This window comes from Corvus hawaiiensis, chromosome 3 (genome assembly GCF_020740725.1).
Source record: "Corvus hawaiiensis isolate bCorHaw1 chromosome 3, bCorHaw1.pri.cur, whole genome shotgun sequence".
NCBI lineage: Eukaryota > Metazoa > Chordata > Aves > Passeriformes > Corvidae > Corvus > Corvus hawaiiensis.
Genome location: NC_063215.1, coordinates 69377996 through 69395537, shown reverse-complemented (window position 1 = coordinate 69395537; position 17542 = coordinate 69377996). Strand labels below are relative to the sequence as shown.

At 43.6% G+C, this 17542-nt stretch overlaps 1 protein-coding gene across 2 annotated transcripts in view; it reads right to left on the bottom strand.

Annotated features, from left to right (window-relative positions):
- Window positions 1–1237: 1237 nt before the first annotated feature.
- UST (uronyl 2-sulfotransferase) overlaps window positions 1238–17542 on the bottom strand; it is a 170475-nt gene continuing 154170 nt past the window's right edge. The window contains exons 8-10 of one of the 2 annotated variants that reach the window (XM_048297608.1): window positions 11886–12165; window positions 5879–5938; window positions 1238–5347 (exon numbers count right to left, since the gene is read on the bottom strand). In XM_048297608.1, coding sequence (XP_048153565.1) covers window positions 5341–5347; window positions 5879–5938; window positions 11886–12165 — 347 coding nt within the window. In that variant the 3' untranslated portion in view covers window positions 1238–5340. Of the gene's footprint in view, window positions 5348–5878; window positions 5939–8033; window positions 12166–17542 lie in introns of those variants that run through there. The other variant, XM_048297609.1, reaches the window with a different exon arrangement.

The following is a 17542-nucleotide window of genomic DNA, read 5'->3' as shown; positions in this document are numbered from 1 at the left end:
TTTTCCTTGGAGAGGGGCCCGAGGCATAAGATTTAAACCACCTAATCTCTCTCTGTGCCCATGTCCCAGAATCCATGTTCTGTCTGGACGAAAATAGCGAGTTCACCTAATGAAAACTGCACATACCCCTTGAGGTGCTGCTGGAGGAGAGGTAATGGGAAAGGGGGAAAATGTGGGAGAAGGCTCCTGTCTCAATGAAGGAAGAGATCCAAGTTCCCACTCCTGAAGTGAAGACTGGGTATGTCATGTGCTTCTAAATGTGCCCAGCAAAGCTGGGATTATGATAGTGAATGATCTCTCAAGAGAGCGATAAGGTTTGGGCTATTAATCTTTTTTTGGGCTTTGATGTCACCAGAAGAAAGGTACCATCTGTGTCGAAGTTTATTTTTTTCTTCCCGTAGCCAAAAGTCAATGGGAATACGGTTTTGCAGGTTTGATGTTTGTTCATCAAAGGTTGTTACAGCCCCAGCTTGAAAACAACTTTTCGCAGCTTCGGTTTCTTTGGTTAGCTTTTGAAAGCAAGCTGTGTATTATCATTTCAGTACTCAGCAATGCGCTTCCTCCCTCTTCCTCTCTCCTCCAGCGTACCTGGCCTTTGCCCAGATCTCGAGACGCGGCCACTCCCTGGTTTTCATCTTCTAATATCCCACCACATCTCACACCACCTCCCGCCTGGAATCTCTTGCACTCCTCGGTGCCTGAGCGCTCGCTGCCAGCAAGAACCTCTCGTTGGGCTGCCCGGCTCCGTCGCGGCCCTCCCGGGCAGTTCCCTTCCTCTGGCACCCGGCCGCTTCCCCCGCAGGTGCCCTCGGGGCGCAGCCGCGGAGCCAGCGCCGACAGCGAGCCCCGGGCGCTGCTCCGGAGCGGGAGCGCTCCCGGCGCTGCTCCACCTGCCCGTGCCGGGGCCGGGCGGGGATGGCCGCGGCCGCGGCTCCCTCTAGTGCCCGCCCGGCTCCGGGCACGGGCCAAGCCCGCTGGGAGCCGGCATCGCCCCCCGGCAGCTTCGCCCCGCTGGCTGTGCCTCAGCGGGCACCGCGTTTCTGCCCGGAGAGCACGGCTGGGGACACCGGCTCTTTCCTCCAAGGCAGGAATTCCGGGGAAAAAATAGAGTCCACCCCAAAAGCCCTGGGGGAAAGGAAGACCTTCACCTCTTGCATGAAGAATCATTTGTTCAGTTTCCCCTGCTTCTCATTATAAAAGCTATTTTTCCAAAAACAGGATGTTGGGCCAGGGGAGGTAATATAAACAGATGCATTCTTTGAAAGCTTGCGGTGCATTTTTGCGGAGCACAGGCTCTGCAATGGAAATGCAGAGACCCACGAGGTATGGGAACAAGGGACCGCAGCAGCAGGAGGAAAAACCCTTCCTCTGACAAAAGTGAATCAGCCCAGCACCTCCCTTGGCTTTAGTACTTTTTGTTGAGAAGCAGAGGGCACAAGGTTGAGATAGAGAGGTGAAGAAAAACTTTAAACAAAGCTGATATTGGTAGCTTGCTAGAAGAAAGCTTAAATCAGTATTTTTGGCAGCCTTGCTTCCTTTTAAAAATATGCTGCATTAGTTGATTTACACCAGCACTGACCTTTGATGACCAGAAAGAAAAAGTACGAACAGATTCCATCTCTACTCATTTCCCTCAGACTGGCTCCAGCACCTGAAAGCCAGTGACTGCCAGGGTTATTAAGCAGTTTCACCTGGATCCATCACTTCATCTGGGCACAGGTTGAAACTTTTCCCCGTTGCTGTGTGCTCCTTTTATCAGGTGTGGGCTTTTCACAAAGTGTGCCCTCACCATCAGGGGCAGGGAAGGTGGAACCAGAGGCTGTGACTGGTCTTTCTGACAGCTCCCTTATGGATATCCAGCTGCTCAATACCTGCACCAGGAGCAGCTTTCCTCAACCCCTCTTGTACAGGGTTCTGCTCCTTATACCCTGCCATGCATATCACCTCTTTTTTGGTTTCTCTGCTCTGATCTCTAAACTTCTCTTAAACCTTTTAGAAGCAAAACCCTTCTCTCTTTCGTTCTAACCCCCCTGTGGAGTTCTGGAGGGCCATGGTGTTTTGAAGCTATGCACATACACTTGCTTATGTTCCTATACAGGGCACAAACCAAACCCATGCTGACTGTGTCACTGCAGTGCTATGGTGGGAACTTGCCATTGCTGCGTAGCCAGGCTGGTTTTGCTCCCCTTGGTTGTTTCAGATTGTGATCCCGTTTATGGTGGCACCTTCATGCAGGTTCCACTGGCCCTGAACAAAATCACCATTTAGAGAGTCTCCAAGCCTGCAGTCCCGACAGTCAATGCAGTGGTTCCCCAGGAATGAGCTACCAAGTGCTGGTGCAAGGTTCTGGGCTTGTCCACACCGTTTCTCTGCCAGATCTCGCCTTGAGCAATGCAAATGGGAATGATGAGTAAGGGAGTAATACCTTTTGACTCGCTGGACTAAAGCAAACTACTTTTGGAAGGACAGGCTGGAAAAAGCAATGGATACTTGGGTTTGGTTTGGCTTGGTAATTTTTTCTGTTTCATCTAAACTGAAATGAGTGGCATGCACTGGAGAGGAAGGAAGAAGGGAAAGCTGGCTGTTCCCAGGCATTGAGCACTGCAGTCTAGGCCGCCTCAGCAAGAGGCTTCTGCAGTTTAACCTGCACTTATCCCCTTCTTGCACAAGGCATGCAAAGCATCTTTTTTTTCTGAATCTACTGTTTCAATTGAACACTGGGAAGTAAACACAACATTATTATCATTACTATTTGTAATTACTATTACTATTTGACCTTAAATATTGCTGGTAAGAGGAGTCTTCAGCAATATGACGTGTTGGCTTCACAGTACATAAGGGCTGGCCAAAACCTGAAGGGCTATTCTGAAGAAGGTGGGGATTACCTATCCTGTTTCAAATTACTTTTCCCAGCTCACTATCCGGTAGGATCACAATGAAGTTTTTCTCATGGAAAATCTCCCCAGGGAAATTCTCAGGACCTCCTTTTTATTTCCAACAACTAGTGCAAAGTCCCCAAGTGGTTTAGAGAGCTACATTCAGCTGTCTTCCAGTGGTGCCCATGCTCCTTTCTGAGCCTGGGAATGAAAGAGAAGGAGGGAGGTGGAGGGTGAAGTGCTGGAAGCATTGAGCAGTTGCACCTCAGCTGGATTGTGAGGGGTCTGGGGCACTTTCCACAGGGACTGGTGGGAGGCAGAGGAGCACAACTCCTCCCTGAACAGACTGTGTATGAGGCAAACAGTGCAGGCATTTGGGTTTGCATAGTCTGGCTCCACTGCAGCTATTGTGATCTCTGTTATTCAGGAATTCTACAAAACCGTACCAATTCTCATAAAAGTTTTGCAGAGTAGATAAATACTACACTCCAGCATTGGCGGTGAGGGGAAAAGGAAAGCTTTAAGCAATTAGGCTGGGCCACACAGTGATTCGGCAGCAGGCGGGGCCGCCAGCTGCGCAGGGCTCCCAAGGCGTCCTCATCTGCCGCCTGCCACAGCACCGGCACGGCCCCATGGCCCGGCAGCTCTGCAGGGGGGGCCAGGGAGGGGACACTGCAGCACCACATCCCTCTTTTAGGGGAAGGAAGGGTCTGATCTTCCTTATGTTAGCAGGAGCAGCAGCTTTTGGAAAAGATGCTGACCTGCAGCTAGATGTGTTTTCCCTTGATTGCCCCAGTAAGCTTTGCTATCTATTTTGCACTTTTCTATTTTATAGAGAAGTTAGTCTTAACTTTGGTCAGAGCCGTTCTTGGCCAAGGTTTTGCTGATGCCTCTGTTCCCTTTCCTGTGGTGAGAACAGAGAAATGGGTTGGGTCTCATCTCACCTTCCTTGCCAGAGCTGGCTGACATAGTGCTCTACCTACAAGAGACAAAAATGTTTTAGGCTCCTTTGGGTTGACCAGTCCATGTCCACGACAATTTAGAGAAAGTTTGAGAAGAAGCCTTGGCCCCTGGACAAAAAGAGGACATTGTATTTTCTTTTTGAGAAGTAAAAAGCTTTTTTAACTCAGAAGATACTGTTTTGGAAAATCAGAGCTGACTGCATTCTAATTCCATCTCCTTCTCCCCATTTTGGAGTGATAAAGCATGCATGATGCTGCTTGACACTGATATTTATAAGACAAAGTAGAGGTCAAATTTGCTGAATGTTTTCCAAATTCCAGTGAGGTTTATCACAAAGAGCCCCATGCACAGACCCAAGTGGTGTGACTGACAAGGGCTGGATTGTGGAGTCACTAGAAGGCTCAGTTTCCAGACAGTGCTGATGGCTCAAATCATGTTCTTTGGGGCAAAACCTGATGGAAAGCTACAACCGTGCAGAGGGACTCCAGGGAGCTTTCCTGGCTAAGTTTCTGACACGAAACTCCATTGTGAGTAGCTGAGTTTTCATGCTTCAAGGAGCAGCACTGTCCTCTACCAGCACCATCCTGCCTAGGTCTGATAGAAAGAGCTTGGAACCCAGCCCCTGTGGGGCAGGCAGGAGGCTGCTGCTTTCCCTCCCCTGCACCCTGACATCTCCCCTGGATCTCTGTAGCTTCTATGGAAGAGAAGCACTGCTAGGTTTTCTTTGCCAGCTTCCTGTCCAAAAAGTGCAGGAAAAAAGTTTCTTTCCCAAGTGCCGACAAGACTAGCAGAAACTTGTCCAAGGGAGATTGGCAGAAGTGCCCACTAGCACGCCACGATTGAGAAACCGGCTCCGTTTCCCCCACCCCACTCAGACACCAGCCCCAGGGCTGCTGCTGACACCGAGTGCCTCTGCTCACATTGGAGGACTGACACTATGGAGACTTCTTTGCACCCTGATGGGCTTACCTGCCAGTGCATTTCAGCCTCCCGGCCCAAAGCCAGAGGGGACGGATTTGGTATTGCTAAGCCTCAGTTATTTCAACAGAGACAGGCCAGCACCCGCCCTAATACTCAGAAGAGAAACTAGATCTGGAGCAGGAATGAAGCCGACATCTGCAAGGTGGGCTCAAAATCAAAAGCCTTCCCCCAGTACCAAAGTTCAGAGCAAGACTCAGCAGCTTGTGCATCTCCACAGACACTTGGACAGAGCACTGTCCACATCTGTGCAACCTTCCTTAAGATGCTCCCCAGAAGACATAGGCAAAAGTTTTAACAATGTGTGCTGTCCAGGTAAGGGAAGGACAGGGAAGAGATGAGAGGAAAGCACCAGAGCTCTCAGGTGAAGGCATATGCCCCTGCCCAGTCAGTAGAAGCTATCACAAGTTCAGGTTTATGAGTACATCAGACAAAACCGACTACTTGGTGAGCTGTGTGAGAGCTGTCTTTTCACTCCGTTGTAGTTGCTGAACAGCGAGGCATTGCATCTTGTTCTGGGTTTTTAAGCACTGTGGAAAACCAAACAAAAACACAACTTAGACCACATACATGAACAGAGGTCTGATAAATTTTCAGGTAGGCTACAAGCGCCATATATAGCAGGAGAAAATGTGACCATATTCTTGCGAATGGCTAAATTTACAAGATGTGACTTCATCTATCTGCTTATCTGCTTATCTGCTCTTAACTGCTACAGGAACACTGTTCCCAAACATAAAGCCACCTTACACCATACCATTTCTACAGGTGTTTATTACGCAACTGAACAGATAACTTGGAATTAATCTTTGTCCTAAAAGGAAATAAATGGTCTGCTGAAGGGCTAAAACATAATTTGTATTTAGGCAGTTAACTGAAAGGTGTTCCCAGTTTTAAGGAAAAGACTCCAAGTAACTAAAATTTTCCATGGTTGTTTTGCCTTCTGAAATTTAGGGCTGATCTTACAGCAGAAAAGAAAGTTCAAGAATTAAGACACTTGGCTAAATTATCATCAGTTCTTTTTCACAGCCTTACTGCGTGACATTTGGAATATCACTTATCCACTTGCTGTATCCATTCCCAATGTATGAAATGGCGATAACAGCACTTCTTTACCTCCACTGTGGATCAAAAGGATAAGCATTTTAATCATTTTCCAAGATGCTCAGACAATATGGTTAGTGAAGAAATAGGCTACACAGACTGACCTCGGGAAATACAGCAAATACAGCCAAATACAGAATGGAGAAAGTGAAAATGGAAAAGGCTCACAGCTCTTCTGTGAAGCACAGGTGCCTCATTGCTGCTTCTGTTAACACGTTTATCCAGCATGATCTTGAGAATCTTGTCTTCTTTGAGGAGTCAGAGACTAACAACTGCAGCTGACTTCCTCTCCCTGCACTTCCCACCACAAACTAGATAGGAGGTTCCAAGAAGAGAAATCCCTGTGTGCTGTGGGAAGCCATACCCTGGACTGTCACTCTTGTGTCTGGTACGAACTGTAACCACCTCTGTTTCTTTCCTGCACCTAACCTGGACATGATCATCAGTTCAACACTGGGACATGCAATCGGCTTTTGCTACCTGACAATGGTCCCGTGACCCCTGAGGTTATCCAAAGTCTCCTGTAGTAAACTGGAGAACTACAGGAATACTTCCCCTTGTGGCACAGTAACTAAATATTACTCTGCCTGTTAGCAGCAACACTGTGCCAAGGATTTGTTTCACTCTGCTTGTCACTTGCACTTGGAGAGAGGTTTGCTGAAGGATCAAATCCATGTCTCTGATGAGCTCCTGCACATCAGATACAGGAACAGGCTGTGTGCTTATGCTCTGCCAAGTTTCTGAGGTGAAGTGGCAATTTAAAAGCATATGGAGAAAATAAAAAAATCAGTACTGTCCTGCTAACAGTACAAATCACAAATGTGAAGCAGCATTTGATTGTGAAGCACCATCTCAAGTTTTCCAGATAAGTCAAAGCCACAGAGTGAGCAGCTTGTATGCCACTTTTGCTGGTTACTCCGTATCATCCTTGTGTTTAGACCATTAATCTTAACTCTGAACAGCATCACCTCTATGTATTCCTGCTAATCTCTACTTTTCACAGCGCCAATTGCCCTGCAGTATAGCTGAATTCTTTAGTTGTATTTTTTTTTTTTTGCCCATTGCTTCCAAAGAAGGGGACAGAAAGATGACAAAAGTCTGCACAAAGCACACTCCTATGTGCCTGCCTGGCAGCAGTGTTGTTAACTTACCCTTTCAGCCAAAATCAGTTAAATACAAAACCAACTCACATTCTTCCTTTACACACTCAGAAAAGGAAATCCATGTGTTTATACTCAAAATCCACATTAAAATAAACCAACGGTCAAATCTTGCCATCTTACAGTGTCTGAAAAGCCAAATTTGTACTTGCAGAAAGCTTTTTCCTTCCCCCATCCCACTGCCCCAACAACAACCTTCCTGCAGGCTCTTCCAAGATGACAGGGTCAGACATCGGTGCCGAGACACAACCATTACAGTGTGCTGGTGCTCTCATTACACACACCCTGATTTTATAAAGCTTACAACTGAGATTTGACATCCACTGCACGCTGCAGCTTGGCATATAACGCCATTTCCAGACAAACCAAAGAAAACTTATGACTGTTTCTCAGCTGTGAGACATCAGGAATTGATTTATGCTGGTTGCAATTTAACCTGCAACCTTCAAACTTCCCATCCACTTTAAATATTTTGCAGGGAAATTTTTTTACCCTCCAGTGGCCATTTCTTATGGAGTTGCCTTCCAGCACCTTTCCTGCCATACCTGTGGGTACTTGAGCAGAGCCTAACTTTGCAAACCCTCCCTTGGGACAGACCCTGCAAAAGTGGTTCCGATGATTCCAATGCCAGTAGACACGCACTTCCAAGGCTTGGTAACACCCCTGTGTTTCCCACGGAACCTGCATATGGAGGTCTATACGAAGCAACACTTAAGTTATTTACTCTGGTCTTGGCTCATGCAAGCAGAGTGATCAACAGTGTTCTATGTAACTGTTAGCTGAACTCCTTGCAAAAATGGCAGAGTCCTCAAAAATAAAACAGAAGGAATGCTGTGGTACTGTATTATAATATTTTAGCTCTCAAAAATGTTGCTGCATTTTAGGCTAATGTTCTAACATCACAGATGTTCCCTTTCTTAGAATGGAGGGAAAGATCAGAGCACCATTACTCTCAGCTGGGAATTAGAGGTCTTTATTTTTTAAGAGAATGTAGATTTTTATTCTTTGGCAGACAATGTTTTTTCATTTGATAAGAGGACAAAAGTTGGCATGCAGTGTGGTTTCCCTTTTTAGTCAAAAAACGTACCTGTACATTCAATATTATTGTATCAAATATTGAAAGGAGGAAAAATTCCATGGCTTGAACTCACAGACATGTTTTCCAACATTTAAAATTTGTGGCTTTGCTCATGTGTTTATGATAAAATGTACCATTCTATATCATAACATTCAAATGATTCATCAAAGATTCAATGATAAAAGAATTGCAAAGAAACTGGAATGCTTTAAATACACCATCAGGTTCATGTACTTTCAGTTCCGCCGAGCTACTTCTCTACATACAAGCAGGAAACACTTGAGATACTTGGACTTAGCCCTGCATCACCAACAAAATTTATGTGGAAGAGAAGTAAATTGAACAGAAACAAAAAATGGCACAATTCGTCATTGTCACTTGAAACTTAAGACTAAAATTTATTTTTTTCCAGAATGCTGCATTTAAACAACAGTTTAAACAACTCTCTTTAGTGTGAAAGCACTGATACTTCACTTCCATTGTAACACCACGCTGACTACTGGAGCTTTTATGCCTGGCCATCAAATACCATATCCAGTAAAAATGCAGTGTATGGAGACTAAGTTGTTTCTCTCCTGGATAAAACTTCTACTTAGAAGCCACAGAGCACTGGACAATGTACTTCAATGTACTGACCACCCACCTCAGGTGAGTAAAACAATTCTGACTTCACTCTCACAGCTTCAGATAGTTTGGGAGATGCAATAACCCAGGAGCAACCTGGTCCAGTCTCACTGCTCAAGTATGATTTTCAGAGGATGCCTTGTGCTGAATCCAACCCTGTTCTGTTGGGTGCAACTCCAGCATCCTACCCACAGCCACTGTATCCAGGCAGGAAAACTAGTGTAAGCAAGAGGACTATGGCGCCAGGAAGAAATGTGCAAGTTTTATTTTTAAACATCGCTGGACTGAAAAATAAACTCATATGGCTTATTGATATTTCAGGAGATAGTAGTGAATAAGTTAAAGAAGATTCATTCCAAAACATACGTTGCTTCATTTATAACTAAGCTAATGTACATATATATTTTCTTATTTTCTTAAGTGTTGAACAGCCACCTTTTTCCCCCCCACAAAGATCTCCAAGTACATGCATGGCACTTCCTACAAAGCTGTCATGGGCTAGAGGCTTACAAACAGTGATTTTTTTTTTTTTAATAAGAAATATTCATCAGACCCAAATATAATTATTTAAACCAACTTCTTCCTGAGCAACTTAAGAATTTGGAATGTGCTGAAAAGTTTCAATAAATAAGTCAAAGATTAACCAGCTTAAAATGTACCTTTTAAAAGTTAAGCAAAATATATTTCATGACAGAGGAATAGGCCATAGGATCAGGAATATTAGATGCTATGTGCCAGATAAATTTAAGAATTGCCATTTGAGGAGGAGAGGCCAGGTTGATTGTTACGAAAATACAACAATATTAAAACCTAGCGAGTAAATCATTAAGCAGCTTTTGTATTTCGATTATAAGTAGTGATGGCGGAAGACACCATTAAATAAACAGATAGAAACAGACTTTACTGTAAGCAGCAGTGAACTTGCAGGAAGGGTGAATGGTGTTAAGTGACTATACTCTGTTAAAACATTGGCAGAAAAAGGATTCAAACAGAATTTCAGAAACATGAGAATACTAGTTTTCTTTCCAAAATATAACAACTCCACAGTGTGTAAACTAATCATTACTCTTTCAATGTAATTTCATAGAAACCACTTAAAATATACAATGCAGCAGATTCATATTTTAGCTAATATGTTAGTTACTATCTGTGCCATTTTCAGCTTTCTTTAATGTGCTCCCCCACAGTAGTGCACTGCTACCACCAGCCTGGGATGTTAATAATGAATCTTCTTCCTAGTATTTTCTGTAAGTTAGCATCTTGTCTCAACTCTTCTTTATTTTCATTCTCTGTATATAGGTAAAGACTGAGCAGTGAAGAAGACCATAATGTTTATTGGCTCTCAGCAGGCTCATGGAAGGGAAAACCTTTGGAAAGCCCATTTCAGCTGATCCCGAGTTTATATGCTTCATCCATCACAAAATAACTTTTACTTGTTATAGCAAACTGAAGTATGACCTTGCAGATGGCAGCCATGGAATAGGAACCAAAAATTTTCTGGTAGGTGTTTTGAGAAAGGATGCGAGATAGACAGAGGTGGATTGTCCTCATCCTGGCAAGCAACTGCAACATCTTGTACCTGCTTCTTTCCTGTGCTCTAGGGACAGGAATTTATTGCTCTTATTCTCTATTAGTCCAGCTTTTTCTGGCAACATAAGAGGCCAAGGCCTCATCAAGACCCCAAACTCCCCCCTATTCTGCTGTGAAGCAGAAGGACAAAGAGCTGGGCCCAGGGCTGCCTGCAGGTCTGTCACTTCTGCACCACCAGCGCTGGCAGGCTGCCCAAGAGCCAGCATGCCACACGTCACAGGGAACCCCACCCCAGGGACACCCACCCGAATAACAACAGCACCTCACATATTGGTGCTACTTCTCTTTCCCCTCCCAGCTTCCACCGATCCCCTTTCTAGTGTTAGCAGATAATATTTGTAGTGATTAACAAGGGCAACTTTCACAGTGACTCTCTTAACCACCTATCACTGAATCGGCTTTGGTTTCAGAGAGTACATCTTCTTCTATTTGTTTGATGATTCTGAAGTATTTCAACTAGAGAAGCTGTGTATGTTCATATTGTTAATTTTCCTTCTAGGCACGCTAAAAGTAGGAGTCTGGTGTTTGTGCTGGTGGGGATGCTGTGTTCAGCTTCAGATGTGAACAACTAAATTCTGCAGCTGCAGAAATACAGGTTGTACTTAATAGGAGCTCCAGATCATCTGAGTTTTTTAATGAGCAGCTTTTTCTGTATCTCTTTGGATTTGTGACCCAAAAGAATAACAAAAATGTAAAAATACCATTCTTGAACATAAACCCCACATGTTACACCTTTTCCTTTAGAGTCTAATAGAAACATACTCAACTGCTGAAACAAAGCCCTGCCTGGCCCTTTTAATTTGTTGTTGCCATTCACCGACCTGGTAACTCTTCCCACGCTATGAACTAGAAGGGTTTACCAAAAACAATCTGGTTCCTGTAACTTGCCTTACACCCACTAGTATTGATTTGGCAGAATAGCAGCCTCTCTCCTCCAGCACAGGTGATTTGAGAAGCTGTTACCTAGCCCCTTTCTGAGCCTGTTATCCTTGGATTCACAGACACAGCAATGGCTCTGACCATAACACTGGGATACCAGGGTGCTTTGGACAAAAAGAGGCACTCTTCCCAAATGGCTCACTGCCTGTAGTTCCACTTGCTCGTAGTTAATGCCACAGTGTTATGCCACAAAGACTTGTTTCTGAAGAGAGAGAAAAGAATCCGTAAAAGTTACTTTTCAAGAATGCTAATCTACTCTCTTGTATTTTGCAGGTTCCCAAAGGACTCCTGTGTATTCCAAAAGTTATTTTGTGACAGACGGTAGATACTTCTCTCTTGAACTATGCTATAGCAAGGATGCTATAGAGCCAACACTGTATAATGAATCAAACCTGCAAAATCAGGTATCTCCCAAAGGCTCCAGCATGTGGGAATGGTCTGTTTTGTTCCATTTCAAATCCGCTGCACGTTAACCCAGTTCCTTAAGGAATTACTTTTCATAATAATTAAAAAAAATCTTAAGAAAGCTGGAGGGGTCACCAGAAGAGAAAGGACAGCTCTTCCATCCATCACCTTTTATAGATATCCTCTAGCCACTTTTCATCATCTTCTTCCTCATCATCTATTGGTTCCTCAGTTTCCAGGGGAGAAGGGATGAAGAACTCAGGTCTGGGACGTGGTTTTCTGATATGAGACTTCAGTCCAAACTTGCGCTTTAGCAGGTGGAATTGTTCTTTGACATAGTAATAAAACTCATATTCATATCTCATGCGTTGGTAGAGGATCTGTATTGCTTCTGGAGAGGGGACGGTCTTTTTCACTGTCACAGTCAGATTGCCAAGTTTCCTATGTTCTGTAAAGAAAGAACAACAAGCAACATGGTGGGTGCTGATCAGCGAGACCACACGTAAACTTTTAATTTAAAACATTAAGGCATGGCCCTACTACATTACTGATACAAATGAGTTGCTTTAATAATGGATTTACTTTTAACAGGATATGAAAAAATACAGATGTTTGAATTCAGGCTTGTATGTTTAAATATGGCTAGTTCATACAGGTCATTTGGCTTGTCTGCAGTCACTGAAGATCTTAATTGTCACTGGTTATGAGAAAATGCAAACCACATCATATGAATTATGAGCATAAGCATATCAGTAGAGAAACCCACAATCTTGCCTAGCTTTGGAAATTTTGTCAGGCACACCACCGAGCTTAACTAACCAATTATTTCCTGTGTGGCATATGGTGACCTGTGTCATTTGTGCTTTATTATAGTTCAAATATTAACAGGTATTTGTCAACCTGAATCCTTCGGCAGCACCGAAGGATTGTTGGCAACATCACATGACACCTCAGGAGCAACTGTGCCTGTTAACTTTCTTGTCCTGTTATGCCTGTTAATGGAACTAGACTCATCTTCCTGTCATGCCCTGGAAGATTTCACTACTTTTTTGCTCACCTGACAACTTTTGCTTTGGTAAACTGAAATACAAACCTTTTATTGCTGATAAAGAATTAGAGTTACTAACAAAAATACTGAATTGTCTCTTTGCCTTCTCTCTCAGTAGATAGTAGAGCCTACCATTGGAGATGAATGTATTTGAATGAGGTGTAAAGCAAACTCTGAAGGCAATCATTTTGCTCTTTTCTAGATGGCAATAGGCTGCCTGAGCATCCTAAGTATTTTCATCCTGAGTATATAACACGAGAACCTGTATCTTCTTGTAACAGCAGTTCTTCAAGTCAGAAGTATTCAAAAGGGTCAGGCCATGACGGATGGCAAAGAAAAAGCTTACATGGAGGAAGCAGACAACAAAGAACATTTCACGTTTCCAACTGGCAGCAACCACCCTCAATTCCAGAGGGACTCCTTGAATCAGAATGTGATTTTACCATGGGCAGAGTTCTGCTCATGTGAGCAGAACAAATGGAGGTCTTCTGAAGCACCCACCAGCAAAGCTTAACAGATGCTTAACATCTCTAGAGAAACATGTTTTCATAATTGCTTACGCATAAAGCTAAGGGATGCAGCGATGGTTCCTAGCAGGAAAAGTAAGCTGTTCTTGGGATCCCACAAGCAATATGTTTATCCAAGAGAAATAATCAAGAAGAGCTTTTTAGGGAAGAGAGGAATTTTAAACAAAGAAAAACCCTTTTATCCCAAGAGGTAATAAAATATGAGTAAGTCCATCTAGCAAGCAGAACAGCAATGATCTTCAGACAAAAAGCTGGTACAAGATTTTAAATCTTGAAAAGTACAACAGATGGGCAGAGAACAGCAGTGAACATGAACTGCTTTCTTTAAATTTTGAAAGATTAATATTCATAGAGCTGGAGGTATCAACACTTGCAAACAAATTTGATTTTCAGTCTGTGGACACACATTTTCCTCCTTCAGAGTGAAGGCAAACAAGGAACATTTTAATAATACTACATGAGACCAAGGCTCTGGGCTGAACATGCTCTTACTCACTGGACTTCATTGTGTCACACCCACCTGGTGCAGAAGAAAAAAGTTATATCTGAAATAACTATATCTGAAATAGTCAGTTGTGCTTATCAACTCCAGCAGAGTAATTTGAAATGTAGGAAGAATGATCCAAAGAGAAGATATGTTGAGTAGCTTACCCAATGCAACACTGTTCTAAATCACGAAGTATTTAAAGCATTAATTCTATTTTGCATCTATACTTTTAATTCTTTCTCTAAAGGAACAATGGTTTTTATTAATTGGTAACTATTAAAACATACTACTGTGTAATTAAATGAAACTTTTACACCAAAGTTAGTAGTTCTTTACACTGAAATCTGTCTCTACTCATATATCTAAGTAATTAAACAATTGATTACACAGAGTTCTCTGTTCTTTAGTTACAGTGATGTATGGTGAAACATGCTGTATATTTACTGACTGTTTATCAATTTGCTCAGTTTATTTAGATAGTAGTGAAATGACTAAAATATACAAAAACAGAAAGAAAGATGCAATTTTTAACATGCTATTTATCTAAGAAAAAGTGTAGAGGGAGGATCAGGAAATGCTGAATTTCAAACAGACATTAGCATACAAAGCAGGACCTGTAGTTAGTGAATAGTGTGAAATATTTTTGGTGAAAATGTCTGGGTTCCCCAAGAGCTTATTCTGGTCTGCACCACCTTTACTCATAGACCGGAATAGACTAATAAATGTCTTATCTTCTTAAATTTTCAGTCAAGTTGTTCAAGTTACCTTCAAATTGCCATTGATGGCTATGAAATGACTACACTCCAGGAAGGCCACTGTACTCAGTCTGTCCCAGGGTGAGAAGAAAACTTTCTTAGGATTATTGAGCACTTTAAGACATTCCTCTTTCTTGTGCTTAGCTGATAGCTCCTGCCAGCTTTACAGTCTGGTTTTCTTTACAAATTCAGCAGCAAATATACACTACTAAATATTGCATTTATTAGCTTAAGCCTTTATACTGCTTGCCAACTTCGTTTTTATTTTACGTAAGTTATTTCTGTTACAGAAAACTCCATTTAGCTCACTGGAAAAAGCTCTTTACTTATACGGTCCCTCCAGGACTCTAAGTGGGGAAAGCCACTTTCACAGCTCCAGCTCCCTTTGGTGGCTGCTTCTCTCAGCAGAGAGAGGCACTTGTGCTTAGCCCAGGAATGCTGCCAACGATGACAAGGTGAAAAGCATGAGACTGTTTTCTTTGGGGGGCAGTCTGTGGGGGCAGGAGTGGCCAAAGGCAATGTCCTGGTGGTGTGCCAGGCAGGGAGCAGCCCGGTGCTCCATGCCACCCTCGCAGCACAATACACTCCTCCTCTGAATTTGCTGTTGCAATGGCACAGGGGTTTCTGGATGTGTGCAATTCTCTGCTCTGTGCACACACCTATGTCTACAGAAGGACACATACGAACAGACAGAAACACCCACACTCTGGAAGGCTGCAGGGGCAGTGTAAATTTTCTGGCTCCTGTTTGCCTTGCAGCACAATCATCAGAACTGCAGAGCATGAAGAGCTGTGAGGTGTGGGTTGTTGGATGGCGTGAGTTGGGCCTGCGCCTGGCTGCAGGCTCAGCCTTTTGATAAAACAAGTGAACTCTGCTTTTTTTTGTACCTGAACTTTATTTAGACTGTGTTTTAATCTTAAATACTCTTAAAAGGCTCTCTAATACAAATATGGATGAAATCACAAAACTGCCCCTTGAGGTCACCTCAACCACCTCTTCTCATCATAGAAACAAAACGGAAAATTAGATCTGGCTTAAAGCCAAAATACCAATCTGCATATGCTGCATAAACCCAGCTGGCCCACCAAAGGACCCCCATTTTATGACCTTAGAGACAGCTAACCACATGGAGGGCAACAAACTACACCATTTACTTCTCAGGGTTATTTTTTTTTAAATGTGTTTGCTTTGGCATTCTTTTAAATTGCTAGAAGAATGTACTATACAGCAATGCAACCCCCCAGTGCAGCCTGCTCATACCTTGAATTAAAACTAAACTGGTACGTAGATAGGAATGAAGAAAATTAAATTCTTTTGGGTTACCAGTTGATGAGCGTTTACTGTTACTTTCCACGCTCTCACTTTTTTTTTTTTTTTAAAACTAAGAAAAGGACATTACTCACTGGAGCAATCCAAACCATAGGGAAAAGTGAGTTTTCTAACTTGTGGCTCAAAAAACCTTGAATTGCCATATTTAGACAAAATGATCCTAAAGGCATTCTCCACCTCAGAAGAGCTTTTCAGAATGATGTGCTCTCCAGTGTCCTCCTGTTTTGGGGGGTGCCATGCCGAGGCTGCTCCTCAGCGCTGCTCCTGGATGAAGCCACAGGGAGCCCAGCGCCCCTGGGGGGCCCATGTGGAAGAGGTGAGCCAGGCTGGAGGCAGCTCAGGGTGGCTGCAGGCCAGCAGAACTGTGGGCTTGCTGGGCTAACGCCGCGGTGCAAGAACGCCACGCTGAGCTGTGCTGTGCTGCTCTCATGGCTGTGCAAGCACGACGGCTGTCACAGATACAGCAAACTCATTTCCTGCAACCACACACGGAGGCCCCGCGTTTCCATCGTATGCAGCCGAGCTACAGCACATACCTACTTCTCCAGAGTTTTAAATGGAAATAAACGTATGTCACTGTGGTTAGATGTGACGTACAAAGGGGCGAGGGTCTCTGCTTGATCTGCCTCTCGTTGCTGCAGTGCCAACCAGGGCTCTTATGGCTACACTAGAAATGATCTCCCCCAGAATATTAAACTGCAGCTTAGCAAAGAATTTTCCAATACAACTGATTTGCTTTTCAAACTCAAAATTTTTATCCTGGCTCTTGAAGGATATCTGGAAAAGGACAGTGTGGGGAGAACTGATGAGACACTGATGTGCTGGGCTCACATGTCTTTCCAATGGCCACAGGGTTAGTGCTGCTCAGGAGTCTTGGTCCAGGGCAGGTCCCTGGATCCAAGCTGGAGGAGGGATGGTGTGCTGCAGCCACACTCCGCGATGGAGCACCTTGCTTGGGCTCATGTTTGTTAATGGAAAGCAGGGACGTTGGAGAAAACCTAACAGAGACACCCGCCAGACAGAAATATATTAAAAATCAAAACTGATAGAAAAGTTAAGTAGCAATTTGTCCCACAGCATCTACCAACTTTATCTGAAATACTATGAATCCCAGTTACTAACCTCTTCACTGCTAGTTTACTCTCCTCTCGGTTATTCACACCAACAAAATACGGTGTAAGTTGTAACGACATGTAGATAAAGATTAGACCGTCATGTGCATACTGGGGACTTATGCCAGGCTCACAGCAATGCTTGCTTTGTTTTAGCACTTCTGTCCTGTATTACTGTGCTGCTTTGCTGCCATGGAACAACTCCCAACTCCAGGGGATTACGAGAACTCTCACACAGTGGCACACAGCCATTTCCTATCTCCTAAAGGTCAGGTATGAAACTCTCTGAAAGAGCAGCGCTCCAGAGGTCACGGAAACTCCCAAAACTTCAGGGACCTGCACTCCTAGGAAATGGAACGTCCTATTATTTTTCAAACAGGGATCTTGGGAGCAAATACAGCAGACTGTAATTAGCACAGATACTAAAATTATGGCCGTCAGTGACAGAGATGGAACTAGGTGAGACAGCAATGGTCCTTCTTCTTTCTTACCACTACAATGAATAAAGAAACTGGAGGAAAGAATAGTCTCCCTGTTAACCTTATATAATTTCATTATTTATATTAA